General features: G+C 40.6%; 1 protein-coding gene across 1 annotated transcript; it reads right to left on the bottom strand.

Moving 5' to 3' along the window:
• Positions 1 to 8,664: 8,664 nt before the first annotated feature.
• ACADS (acyl-CoA dehydrogenase short chain) lies at positions 8,665 to 12,356 on the bottom strand. The gene is made up of 10 exons (XM_089489640.1): positions 12,305 to 12,356; positions 12,082 to 12,230; positions 11,764 to 11,913; positions 10,709 to 10,820; positions 10,471 to 10,622; positions 10,074 to 10,244; positions 9,854 to 9,991; positions 9,676 to 9,771; positions 9,151 to 9,207; positions 8,665 to 8,817 (listed from the first exon to the last, which is right to left on the bottom strand). Exons 1-10 carry the CDS (start codon positions 12,354 to 12,356, stop codon positions 8,665 to 8,667), a joined length of 1,230 nt encoding a protein of 409 aa, XP_089345766.1.
• Positions 12,357 to 14,302: the final 1,946 nt, after the last annotated feature.

Genomic DNA, 14,302 nt, shown 5'->3' with positions numbered 1-14,302 from the left:
GGGATTTATTTTTTTTTAAAAGCTAGGTCTAAAAGAAACACCCTTCGACTGCCGAGTGTTTCATATTGATGCCTATTTAACACACGGCTTATGCCATTTCGAGGCCTAAAGCTTTGTGTGATTGTTACATCATCCTGCAATCAGAGGTTCTAACGAGTACTTGTAGCATGATGTCATTGTGTCTGTGACACTACAACAAGGCTTTATTTTGTAATCTGTATTAATAGTAACAAGACAAATAACTAGGCTCTATTAATCGAAGTGTAGAGTTATCTTTAATACACCACATTAAGGGGAACTGTCGCAATTGCTGCTTTTAGCGTATCTAAGTTTATTAAACCTACCTGTGCCACTACCTTTTCATCTTGTCAGTTTATTTGTTCTGGCTTAAAGGTAAGGAACTATCTTACCTTGCCGAAGCAAAGATCACACTCAAAAAAGAGGGAGAACTACTTTGTTTAAGAACATCTCTGGTGTAGATATCTTTCTTTTTCACTCTGCAACTTTCCAAGTTCAGCAGCCGTCAGAGTCACGGTAATTTAACAAAACATGTCATTTGCCCAAATCCTGCGTTTTTACAGTTCAGTATGTTAATGAATTAAAATAAGCTCTCGCTATATATATATAATATATTTATAATGTGTGTAGAAGTAAACTCCCAACTTATGCTAACTCTGAGACTCTTCCCCACCTTTCTTTTCTTCGGCTTTGCATCACTTCTCCTCTCCATAAAATTGCTGAGTGTTTATGGATTCAGAACTTCAGGGCAAGGAGTTGATTAGATAATGATAGCTGTGACACATTGACACGCAGATCTCCATTTCTAGAAGGTAAACTGAAATAAATCTCTCCAAAACAATTATACGGACAAGCAGAAGCTTAAAAACATACTAAAGGCACTGATAGTGACAGTTCCCACTTAAGGTGGCTGCTCCCAGTGGTGTATGTATATAATATATATATATATATATATATATATATATATAATATACACCAAAAAATAACATCTGCCTATTTCTTTCCTATTTTATCTCAACATCATTATGTAGGTACATTTAAAGTATTAAGCTAACACAGAGGTAGGTTTGGGAAACGTGACAGATCTGCGTAAAGAAACCGCATACCATCTGTATTTTAGTAGTTTCTATGTTACTTTGTTTCTTTGTTTACTAAAGCAGTAGTTGTGGTTCAACCCACTGGGTTTGTTGCCTGAAGGACAATGCTTGGCTTGGCATCCTGCGACAATTGCCCGTTGTTTAATCAATGAGGTTACTTTAAAAATAAAAGTAGATATCACTATACACTGTACAGGGTCAGCTTTTAGATTAGGAGAAACTTGCCAAGAATATTTTATAATGCATAATGAATTCAGTAGGTTAAACCACAACTACATCCCTCTCCTTAAATACGTTTTATATGTTGCAGTATTCACATTTTATTTGGGGGAAGGGCTTTAGGCAGGGCATGGACAACCTTAAACTATCAAATAGCGACATAAAATAGTTTATTATGGCAAATCAAAAGGTTAAAACTTGGATAACTCATGTGTGTATGTAATGTTTGGAATGTCCTAAATCAAAACGGAAAATTGGGCACACAAGGGCCTTATTCACTTCAGATATTTTGCAGCGTTTTCATGACGGTTATTTATCTATCCCAGCTCCTGGGCATGTTCTCGATGGACTCTTCTTTATACCAAATGTACCGCTTTGCATCATTATTTTTAGTTTGCTGTCTGGGTGCAGATAATGAGGCCATAATTAGCACAGCACATCACATCATTTAAAAGTAAAAGAAACCCAGTTTATTTTAAACCCATGTTTAGCAGGATATGTGACTGTAGCTTCTTAATTGCAAGTGGTAAATTATGCCAGACCCCCGGTGCCCCCCTCCCCCCAGTGCTTTAAGTTTGCCTCCTGTAGGACACGAGGGGGAAATACTGCCATCATATGCCTTCATACAACATTACCATATCTGTGGACTTTTCCCAGTTGATTGTTGGACGCGCTGGATAGACCTTTGTAGGGTATGGGTCGTATATGTAATTTGAATATATTTGTAAAAAACCAACCAAGATATATATCCATAAATAAAATCCAGTCGACAAATTAAAAAGAAAAAAAGAATTAGTAGAAGAGACTGTCCATTTCTCCTTCCAGCTCTAATTCGGAAAATATAAAACTAAAGTTTTCTTTTTTCAGGTTTTTGTGTGATATTAAAGATTCAGCACATTGAAAGCAGACCTGTGACCTAAAATAAAACATGCATAGTGTGATTAATTTAAAACATTCTTTTATTACAACCATGGCAAATGTCATGTCACATAGAAAAAAAAAATCTTCTTGAACTTGTTTTTTTCCCCTCTGATATTCCCTGCTAAAACCGCATTCTTTTATGGCAACCCTAATTTTCCTCCATAGACTTTCATTAGAGTTGGGCTGGCAAATTGAGACTGCTTTGTTCTGTTTAACAGGCTGTATGTAAAGGAGGCCGGGTGTTTGTCTAGTAGATGGGGCCGAGATAACTGCTGTAAGTGCATTCAAACGACTAATCTGTACCTGCCTGAAACAACTTAATGGTTTTAATCGGATACTAGTAGTAAAGAAATGTTAGCGAGCGTTCCCTATTTACCTGTAGAATGCTGCTTCTCACTTTGGAGAAGGGGTAGAAATACAGCATGCCTGTATTAAAGCCATATATATGTATGTATGATTCAGGGAGAATCTTGATGCGAGTCTTTGTAGTTCCTCCTTTCTTTATTTTAGCAGACTGCACTTTAAAGGTGATTTTACCAGATTGATACATAATGACTGCTTCCGCACGTGAAGGAAATTGGCCTCGTCATTCATTTAATCTCCTTAATATTTGGTTACATAACTATAAATTGAGAAATGTTAACGTAAGGCAACATCCTGTCAGTGCCTTCCTTTGTGTCATGAAAAAGTATGCCCCAAGAAAAAAAAAAGTGAAAGTACCTAACTTCTGCTTCTAGAGATTACTTTCAATAGATATGTTGGGGAGAGACGGCAACATGGCTGCATCTATATACTGCCCAAGAGGAAACATGATTTGTGGTTATGAAATGAGAAGGAAACATCTCAGATGGGTATGAGAATTCCAAGAGCAGATAAACTGGAATGTGACCGTTTATTTTTATACATCTTAATGTGCTTGATTTTCTTTATTACTTTCTAGGAATTTGGTTTGATATTTATAGCAAATATGGAATTTTGCATCTGAGGTATGACCCAACCTTCTATTCAGTAGCATCCCGCTGCTAGCCTTGGATAGGTGTTGACATGTAAAGAGATCATGACAGCCAAGATGGCTTTGGCAAATGTAGTTTGTGTTTGACGCGCACGCACATGCGCACACCTACCTGACTAAATGAGCTTTCCTCAGAAACTGATTTCATGTCTCTTATATGAGGGCAGCTATTTAACAGCTGCAATGTGCAAGGTGGGGTTGAAACAGATACATGATTCTATTCTCAGGCGACGTTAGGTGTGGTTTCAAAGTTGGATGTATGTATACATTGTGTTGAAATGTTTGCTCTAATCCTGTAGTGGTACATATAAAGGAATACAAGCTGTTTTTTGATGTCATAAAATAGACATGTTTATGGGAATTTACCTTATGTTGTTTATTGCTGTTTTTGTTGTTCTGCTTCCTGTTCCTTTTTTAAAAAAAAATCTGTTGAATTTTTACAGGCAATTTGACAAAGTAGTGAGACAGATATCTTAAGACAACACAATCTATGCCAGTTATACACTCTCCAAATGTCCAAAAGATTGCCATTGGGCATTTTAATTATTTAACAGTCTGAGTAAAACAAAAAAGGGGAGAGTAGGAAAGGGAGAAAGAGGGGAAAAAAAATCAGAAAACAGAGGATAGACCAGGAGTCTGCTAGAAAGAGAGCACCCTATGGTCAACTTAACGGGTAATAGGGCAGCCAAGGGGACCAGATCCAATGGAAGGACTTGCTGGAGTTATGTAAGTGGGCTGTTAAGACGATCCATTTCCTCCACCTCTGAGATCCAGTTTCTAACTAATCACAGGGAAGGGATGTCGGGTTGGTTTCACACCTTAGCCAAGGCCCTTCGTGCCACATGTGCAATGCTGGAGACGTTTTCTGGATTCCTAAGCGTGTTTTAGCTTAGATAGCAGTATCAACCAAGTGGATAATGTAAATGGTTTGTGTAGAACTCGTGTAATGAGAGTTTTGATCAGGTCTTGAAAACTTGAATTCTTTGGCAGGACTACCAGATATTGTGGTAGGACCTAGGAGTACCACAGCCCTTCCAGCAGACAGGGGAGGCAGAAACTCCCATATGGTAGAGTTTAGTCAGGGTGATATACCACTGCATCATCGTCATGTAGGTGTGTTCCTTGTGGGAAGTTCAAATTGAGATCTTTGCTGCTGCCTCCCAGATGTCCATCCACTCCTTACCCTCCAGAGACTCTCTTGTGTCCTCTTCCCACCTTGTGCTTCTACTGCCCAAAAATATGACCGGTAGATTTGGGAAATCAAACCTCGGGATAACTTTGCCTATAAATAATGATTTTTGAACCACTTTAAGGGTCTGCAAGCTGCTGTATTAATGTCAGAAGATGATACAACAGCACGTAGTTGTATATAGCAAAATAAATCGGGTGTCTCCAGGAAAAAGATAGTCTTATGTTCATTGTAGGTCCTCTGTTTATGGTTGTGAAACAGGTCCCGTTCTTCTAGTGAGGTCAGCTTAAATATAGTTGTGGAAAGAACATGGTACCACACAAATAGGGAAGGACCTATTCTCAAACAGTCACCAGAATGAGGAATCTGCACACACACCACAGGAACTCAGGTGCTTAACTGTGCCAGGAAGGGCCAGCTCCCCAGTAAATCAAAATAGAAAAAGGCTCCAGGCACTCAAGGGTTCCCGTTCAGGCAGGTTTATTGAAGGAGAAGGACAACAACGTTTCGAACTCACAATGATGTTTTTATCAAGGGCCCTTAAGACGCAGACCGGGGTGGCTGGTCAAACTTATCCAACCATAACCATAACCAGAAATAGAAAGACCTCTCTCGCAGTCCCCTGTAAGATGTGTAGGTGGCCAAACCCCCTGCACTGCCCAGTTCAGTTACTGGTCCCACACATTACCCCCTCCCCCGACACGGGTGTCTCGATTTGGACACTTAAAATATTGGATAGGGGTAGGCGACATCTTGTCATCCTTGCCCATGCATAAAGCCGTCTCCCCGCACGGGTGTCACTGCAGCCACTTTATATCAATGAATCGTTGTGGCTACCGTTAAAAAAATTATATATTAGCATGATATTGATGCTATCATAGGAAATGACACCTGCTACTATAGCGCATGCGCATATCACTGCGGTGTGGCTTTTGTATGTTAATTTTGCGACGCAGCCTGACATTTTAGCACCCGCTTTGCGGTAGTGTGGCGGAAATGGCGTCTCACTTCTCCGGCGTGCTGCAGCTCACTCGCCTGGATGACTTCATCGGTAGGGTTACCACATCGGCAATGTTTTCCAGGACACATCATTTTTACGTATTGCTAACCAGCACAGATAAAATACTGCCCTGCAGTATGAGGGATGTATAACTGACGAATTGGTTCCTGTCCATAAGTCTATACATCCCACATACTGCATGGCAGCATTTCCTCTGGTCAGCAATATGTAAAAATTATGTGTGTCCTGAAAACATGGTTTATTCATTGGGCCCGGAGGTTGGGGGGAGGAGATAAGAGATTCCTGGTGAGGATTACCGCGTGTAACAAAACTACGGCCTGTGTACCCCCCCTATATGCACTGGTTTATTAATCACATTAACTACTTGAATGGGCAGAGACCTGGTTATTGTGAGCAGAGCCATAGCTGGCTCCTTTTGCACCCGAGGTAAGAATTGAATATTGTGCCCCCTCCCTAGCTTTTTTTTTTTTTTTTTTTTTATTATATACAGAGGTTGTTTTATTGACTATGCCTTTTCAGACACCTGCCCATAAAGACACATATACACATACACTGCCCTTACACACACCTGCCCGTAAACACACATACACTGCCCTTACATGCTGGCTTTACAAATACCTGCCCATAAATACACATATACACATACACTGCCCTTACACACGCCTGCCAATAAACACACACATATACACATACACTGCCTTTACACACACCTGCCCATTAACACACATATACACATACACTGCACTTACACACACTGCCTTTAGACATACACTGCCTTTACAAACACCTGTCCATAAACACACATATACACATACCCTTCCCTTACATACCTTTGTGTTTTCACACACATATGCCCATATACACACCAGTTTAAAAACACAGAAATAGCTACACTGCTCTTCCACACATACTCATTATATATATATATATATATAATGAGTAACACATACACTGCCCTTACACCCCTTTCATCATATCTTACCTTTTCATCCTCCATCCTGTCATGGGAGCATGAGGTCTGTCACTTCAGACCTCTGCTTCCGTGCTCCCTCATCAGTATGTGCCGGCTATTGATGCAGAGCGCAGGGATGATGTCATAAGCTGAGGTCTGAAGTGACAGACCTAGCGCTCCCTAATTTTGGTCGGAATTGCGATCTCCCCAATCAGTCCTGAAGGCTGCAGCTGCTGATCGGGCGGATGTGAAATTGAAATACATAAAATGATTTAAAGTACATTAGAGAAGCTTATTTGAAAGGAGAAGTGCTAGAAGAGGAAGTAGTCTAAAACTAGAGGGTCAGAGGCTTAGATGTAATTTAAGGAAGTTGTTCTTCACTGAGATTGTTTCATTAATCTACTATCTCCCAACAAAGGTGGTAGAAGCTAATACAGTGAAGGAATGTAAACGTTCATGGAGTAGACATAAATCTATCGTCACTATGGGACCAGACCAAGGACCGATAGGGGCTCAAATCCTTTACACCAAGAGAAATGGGCAGAATGGTTCTTATCTGCTGTCAAATTCCATGAGAGGTGATTTCTGTAAGGCTGCCTCACCGAAATGTCCTGTTTACTGCAAGTGCGTCACTTTCTTTGCATGGTTGGTCGAAGATCTGTTTAACAGAGAGTTTTATAATCTAATCACATCGACAGCACAAAGTCTCCTGAGGAATGCTTCAGTTATAAACTGATAGAGTAAGTAGCGCTGCGGGTTTCATATCTGTTGACAGGCAGCAGTCATTAGGAGGGCACAAGATGAAGCATGTTTGTAATGAACTTTCAGTGGATCTGTCTATAAAGAAATGCATACTAAATGGAACTAATGGTGTTTATGGGTAAAATAAGCAGTGTATACCTAAACCCACATTTTGTGGGACTAAGTTATCTTTATTTGCCCCCCCCATACCTATATTTTGGCAACAGTCTTAAATTACTTGGATTTCTTTCCCTTCTTCTTGAGGACAAATTTAGCTATTAGAAAACTGTAGGTTAAGGTAAGCTGTTCCTTATGTCACAAAATAAAGTGGCACAAACAAATTAAATATATCACTTAAAAGCCTCAATCACTGTGAAAATGTAAATATTACATTTTGTACATACATGCACATAGCATATAAAAAGCCCATTTAGGTAACTGTGCATAATTACACGCTGAGAAATAAAGAATGGAAGCTATACACAATTTGAATGTACATTTTATATGTCAAGGGAGCTTCACCCATAGAAAAAACTGAATTGACTCCATATTGTTTTAAAGAATTGCACCCTAATGCTGATATTATCACAGGAAGAGAATGTGAAAAAGGCACGTCTCAGTTTCATACACTGAACAATATAGGCAAGGATGTACACGCTAAGAGGTGTGACATTTAAAGGTTACTGCTCAAGGTCGCTGTAGGTAAGAGGCTTTTCAGAGCTGGTGAGGCTCTTCTGTTAAATTGTATGACGTACTGCAGCTGCTATATAATTCTATATATAATACTAAAGCGCTGCGATACCCAGAGGGCAGGAGTACAAAGTTCAGGCCTGACATGCAAGAGATTGTCAAGTTTGCAGTTTAAATTGAGTGTGTACCCTCACAGAACATGGCGACACCAAAGTCTCTTCTACAAAAATATTAGTTGAACAATTAAGGAAATGCCTGGAAATACAAGAGGGAAGGGGACAGGCACACAGAGAACCAATTCAAACCATTAAGGTAGCCTTTACACGTTCAATTTCACTTTTTGGTTTTTCATTTTATATTCTTCTATATCGAACATGATTTGTCATGATCATATATTTTAATCACATAGTAAAATTAATTAATTGGCATAAATCTAACTCACCTTGCAAACAGTGTAAAGCCTCATCCTTGGCTACTGTATGCTTATATTTGTATTGTCGAGTACCTGGCTTGTGTGGCGACTAAATTCAAAAATCTGTTTATTTTCTTTAACCGTACTGTGCGCAGATAATTTTAATCCCTTAAAAGTACCCCACACCAGCCAGCAAAATTAATTCAGATTTCAGTACTTTCACTCATCCCCCAAAATTACAGCAATCCTGGATTTGCCTTATATGACATGGAGCAGCACGTTGTTTTCTTTAAAAGAAGACAATAGTGCATAAAAAGTAATTATCCTATTCATAAACGAGGTGTTCCTCATAAAAGAGAGAGGCTGGCATGATCCAGTTCTACGATAGTGTCCTAGCTGCGGTATTCTTTCAGCAGCTGGTTTGCAATCACCAGCCTTTGGATTTCACTGGTCCCTTCATAGATTTCCGTGATTCTCGCATCTCTGTAATGGCGTTCGGCTGGCATCTCCGTCACATAGCCCATACCTCCAAGGACTTGAATGGCCTGAAAAAATAGGAAAGTATGACAAACGCTCATATCCAATAAAAAAAGAAAGAAATAAAACACGCAACATTGCGAAAGTCCATTAGATCGTACACTACTCATTAAATGTATAAAAAATATAATTAAACATTTGATTTTAAAGGCACAGTTCCTATAAAAAAAACCCCACTAATAATTTACCTTATTTTGTTTTTTGAGCGCACTTTAGCACTTTTTTTCCATTACATTGTCTTTCCAAAATACACCTAATGTGTTTACACTAGATTTTTCTTTTCTTTACACAGAAAAATAAGTGTTGTATACAGCTTTTTTGGATCTTATTACTGATGTTACCTGATGAGAGATCTGAGTAGCAGCTTCCGATGCTGCTAGTTTAGCCATTGCAGCTTCCTGAGAAGAGAAAACAATAGTTAAAATCTGTTTTCTATAACATCACAGTGACAGCGCTAAACGTGCTTAACGTCACGTTGTTTCAAATCAACTTTGTTAAAGTAGAGGCCAAAACAATTACAGATTTTAGCATCAACATGGCAAAGACGTGGCTTAACAAATACATTATTTTCTGATCCCATACCCACTGTTTCTTACATTCTGCCTCGGCCCACCTATGAGGGGAGACTAAAGATATCTGTGCTTAGCATTCATTGCCCGCAGTACTTATTTTGTAGATCATGGCCCTGGCTCTTCCCCTGTGAAGTGCACCATCGCAGATTGTAATCATACATGTTGCATTGCATTACTATCTTCTGCTCTGTTATTTATAATATTTGATGAATAGTTTTTTTTGTTTTGTTTCAATAAATCACAACCAGATTGAAGGTTCTTTTATCTGGCTTCAGGAATTGTCTCAGACCTCACCTTAGTGTAGGTTTTCCGGTTATCTTTCAGCATGGCAGCTCTCCATGTGAGCAGTCGAGCACTTTCTAAAGCCAGTGCCATGTCTGCCAGCTTAAACTGAAGCAAAGAGAAATGACGTTAGACTTCCTAGATGTGTCTTTCCTAAAACACAGTTACGAGTGCTGTAGACTTCTCGCACCTGGATGGCTTGCAATTTGCTGATAGATGCTCCAAATGCAATTCGCTTTTCTGAATAATCCACGGCACAGTCCAGAGCAGCCTGGGCAATGCCGAGGGCCTGAGATGCAATCCCGATCCTGCCAGAGTCCAACGTTTGCTGTAAACACAGGAACAAATGTGCGCTGAGAATGGAGCAGCTTTGTCACCATGCGCGGTGCATGCCGTGTTGCAGCCCTCACCATAGCTATTTTGAAACCCATTCCAGGTTGTCCCAGGAGATTGTGACGTGGGATTCTGCAGTCTTCAAATATGAGGTTTGCTGTGGAGGAGGCTCTGATACCCAGCTTGTCTTCCTTCTTCCCAAGAGACAAACCTGGAGTTGGCATCTCCACCAAAAAAGCACTGATGCCCTACGGCAGAAACATGACGTTGAAAAGCAAACTGAGCAAGCAAAAGATGTATCATGATCTAAACTGCTGTACACCAGAAGCAGTGAAATGATCAGCTGGACAGTGTCTCATGTTATCACAATAAGAGAGTTTAAACTATTTTTAAATATTGTTTGCAAAATCACGATCACGTGTCTACCTTTACTAAAAACGTGACCCTTGATGAATAAATCTAAAAGTCACTTGCCTTGTGTTTTAGGGCCTTGTCTGTGGTCGCAAACACGACGACTGCAGAGGCATCCCATGCATTTGTGATCCAGGATTTGGTGCCATTAAGAACCCACTCTTCACCCTCAAGTCTGGCGACAGTGCTCGCAGCACCTGCATCGCTTCCATTACCTGCGTGAGACCAAAAACCGTGAGGGTGGGACGTGGAATCTCAAGTATCAAGATGTGTCTAGGACACCCACGTGGGGCCAACATACCTGGTTCACTCAGGGCAAAGCAACCAACCTTCTCACCGCTGCTAAATGGAGTAATCCACTGTCTTTTCTGCTCTTCTGTACCATATTTCAGAACCGGCCCTAAATAAAGGGACTGGAGAGCAGAACAGAATAAAGTATATCATCTTTCTAGCAATCACTAAACCACTCCACGGGGGCACAAAGCTGACATCAGAACTGTGATTTTACTACAGTAATAAATGTGGGGATTATCAGACCCAAGCAAAAGATATGGACCCAGTATATTGTCCAGAATTAACACGCAAGGCAAATATCTCCAGCTAATATCTTTAAGACTATACAGCATATACCTAGCAAGAGAGTTGAAGCACCTCGGCTAATCTTTTTAACATACGCAACACGCAAGGTAATGTCAACCCTTATTGCATGACATGTACACAAAGGTTTATTCATTAAAACAGAGCTGTGTTTCAGATCCTTCACTTCATTATACACTGTGGAGGTCTTACCCAAGTGGGGCCCTGTACAATGTATACTTATATCGGTGATATTTTCTTCAGTCTTCTCATGCAATATACAGGACGGCAGATAAGAACCGTTCCACCCATGTAGTCTGTCCATTTGTAAATGATGTAAAGGCTCTGCCCATAATGAATTCTTGGTCTCGTCTCAGACGCAGGATATCTTTATGCCTGTCCCATGCATGTTTAAATTTTCTCACTGGATTAGCCTCTACCATGTATCTACCACCCTCTGAGCCCTTCCCACTGGAGAAATCTGACAGTGTTGGCGAGATAGCGAGTTAAAAACCACAGGTTTCCCATTAATGAATTATCCCCAATGAATTGAGATCCTCAGAATAAACAATGAACCCAATGAGCTGAAAAGTCCAACCTGCCCACAGATTTCCAGCTTTGAAGGCCATTACTTTTCTCTGCATACAGAACTGAACACATTTACAGGAACATCCAAATGCCGGACCAAAAAAACAAGGACTGCCATATATGCAGTTTGTACGCTGCCCAGGGTGGGTGCAGCGTAGGTCACGGGCAGTGGCCCATTACATCTGGACTCACGTTGTTAACGCTCATGATGACCCCTGTGGACGCGCATCCACGGCTGATCTCTTCCACTCCAATAGAATATGCCAAATAATCTAGCCCAGCACCACCAAACTCTTCTGGGACTTCCACTGCCATTAACCCCATCTGGCCCATCTTTAGTACCTAGAATACAAAAAAATAGAAGTAGAATTATATTCTTTGACATTTGGACTTCCCAGCCAGTGTAATACATCATTCTATGTATTCCTCCCCAAACAGTTACACAGCAGCCGTCAGCACACAAGTGGCGCGACCTCTGGTGTCCTAGATAAGAGTGGCCATGTGCCGTACCTGCTCCCGCGGATACAGGTGCTCCCGGTCCAGTTTGGCCGCTATGGGCTGCAGTTCCGTCTCTGCAAAGTCCCTGCATGTCTCCCGCAGCATCCGGTGAGTTTCCGGAAGTTCGGCGGTCTGATACACGGTATGCAAGGACCGAAGGGCTGAGGAAGAAAGGTCATGAGTGACACAAAGGTCAAACATACATGTCGGGTCAGACACTCTGTGCCCTGCTCACCCGTCCGGGCAGCCCCGCAGCTCCGGCCCACGGTCAACATTCCCAACATCATCCTGGATCAAACTTTCCCAAAACACCGGGTTCTTCTGCTGACGTCACCGGCACCGTCCGCCTGTCAGTGACGTAGATTGGATGCGTCCACATAACAGAGCAGAAGACGGAATATCACGTGAGAGTTGTAAACACTAGGTCACGTGACTTGCTGGCGGTTGCCGCTGGAAATGGTTAGTCTGCGTATGATAGAAGACACGGAGGATTACGTGGTGTGGGGCTAGTGCTGCTCTCCTGCTCATTGAGTACTTTATCTATCTGCCGGTCCATACGGGCCAGCCAGGGACCAGTGACTATTTACTGAAGCCCATATCCTGGCTGCCATAACAATCTACTTATCGTGAACATATTCGATTTGCCTAATTTTTCCTTTGTTCGATTCATGATTTTCTATTGTGTGTGCCTAGAAGGACACTAAACAGAATGACCTTATTCGTGCATATCGAAAACAAGATATCTGATCACCAAATCGTGTTGCCAATATTGTGGGATCTTGCATTCCATTTTAAACATGTTGAGTCCATCAAGGTTGGAGAAATAATGAAATAGAGGAGCCCACCTAATAAAAATAATTTCTCTATTATTCAGGTTCTTAGCTGTAAAAGCCTGGTTTTTTTACTATCTTTGTGACCTGATGAAGACCCAATTGTTATTCTGTACAATGCCATAAATAAATGTGTATCTCTTTATTCAAATAGCAAGCTGGGGTTTATTTTCTAATTGGAGTTCATTAAGGTTGAACTGAATTGTCTCAGTCCTTGAACCTTTTCTGATCCCCCTAAATACCAATAACTCATACCAAATGTTATACTTCTGTCCTAATTACAGCAATTATTAAAATGCATTTATGGCGATCATCTTGAACTTGATCTCATTAGGATGCCCCATCAATTAAATTAATAAAAATGTATTTAAAATGACATGGCTTTTTAAATGTATGTTCATATTTCACACCGTAAGTTATGTTGAGCTCAAGTTAAGGTTTCGTGGAGAGGTGAAGAAATTTTTGTCGCTGCTGTCACAGGTTCTCAGGACCAGTTTATCGTGCTGTATCCCCCCCCCACCATGACACCAGTCATTAAGGATTTAAACCACTGGGGTTTATATCCTAAAGAGAGTGTTGACAGGATAGCTTGCAGAGTTGTGTTGCCTGGAGAATTATACTAGTATATAGAGCATTAGATAGGAGAGCTGTATGTATCTACCCACCTAATGCAGTCAGATAAGCTATATCCCCATTAGGAAAAATACATTTTAACAATGGTTTCTTCTTTAGTGACGTACCTTTATTTTCCCTGTCACGATTACTTGTGGGATTGAACAGACATTAGCATGAAGTAAGGGGGAGTTCAGTACGCAAAGTGCTATTAAAGTGCAGATTTGCAGCAACTAAACATTGAATGTGTTCACTGCCCCCTGGTGGCATGGCTTATGTATTGCAGTTGTGAAAGTGAACCAATGTCAGATTAAAAGCCATTGTTTGCCCATTTTATTTTCCTTGTTGTAAAACAGTACATGTACATTCTACTTTGTAGACGTCAACTTTTTTTTTTTAACAGGACATTTAAAATAAAATAAAAAAAGATTTTTCATCCCCTTTCTCTCTTGCATTGGGTATACGTACACATTATGTTTATTTACCTGAAATATAAGAAACGTAATAGAGCAAATCTTACATCATATCGTATTAAGATATCTTTACAAATGTGCGCCGTAAATTGGTCTAGCGCTCTGGAGGGATTTGGGCCATGTTCTTTTTATATTGTTACACGTAATGCAAGTCTCAAAGTGATTATACACCATGGTGAGAGTTGTGTTTAACTCCCTGCAGCTTAATGCAAATGTGTCCGAAAGAATAGCTGAGCGGGCCATGTAAAGTGCATTGTTCAAGCAGTGAGGTGAATTTTACTTTTATAAAACAGCATTCATGCTGTACTTGGAGCATAC

This window comes from Sceloporus occidentalis, unplaced genomic scaffold (assembly GCF_023333645.1).
Source record: "Sceloporus occidentalis isolate IW3139 unplaced genomic scaffold, rSceOcc1.0.p SCAF_40, whole genome shotgun sequence".
In the NCBI taxonomy this organism is placed as follows: domain Eukaryota; kingdom Metazoa; phylum Chordata; class Lepidosauria; order Squamata; family Phrynosomatidae; genus Sceloporus; species Sceloporus occidentalis.
The sequence above is the reverse complement of the archived record's forward strand: the minus strand, read 5'-3'. Positions and strand labels throughout refer to the sequence as shown.

Excerpts from the sequence above, each read along its gene's own strand:
- ACADS (XM_089489640.1), bottom strand. The coding sequence starts at position 12,356 with ATGATGTTGGGAATGTTGACCGTGGGCCGGAGCTGCGGGGCTGCCCGG. Across the intron at positions 11,914-12,081 it reads ACCTGTATCCGCGGGAGCAG|GTACTAAAGATGGGCCAGAT; the intron begins GTACGGCACATG and ends TTTGTATTCTAG. Across the intron at positions 10,623-10,708 it reads CTTTGCCCTGAGTGAACCAG|GTAATGGAAGCGATGCAGGT; the intron begins GTATGTTGGCCC and ends GGTCTCACGCAG.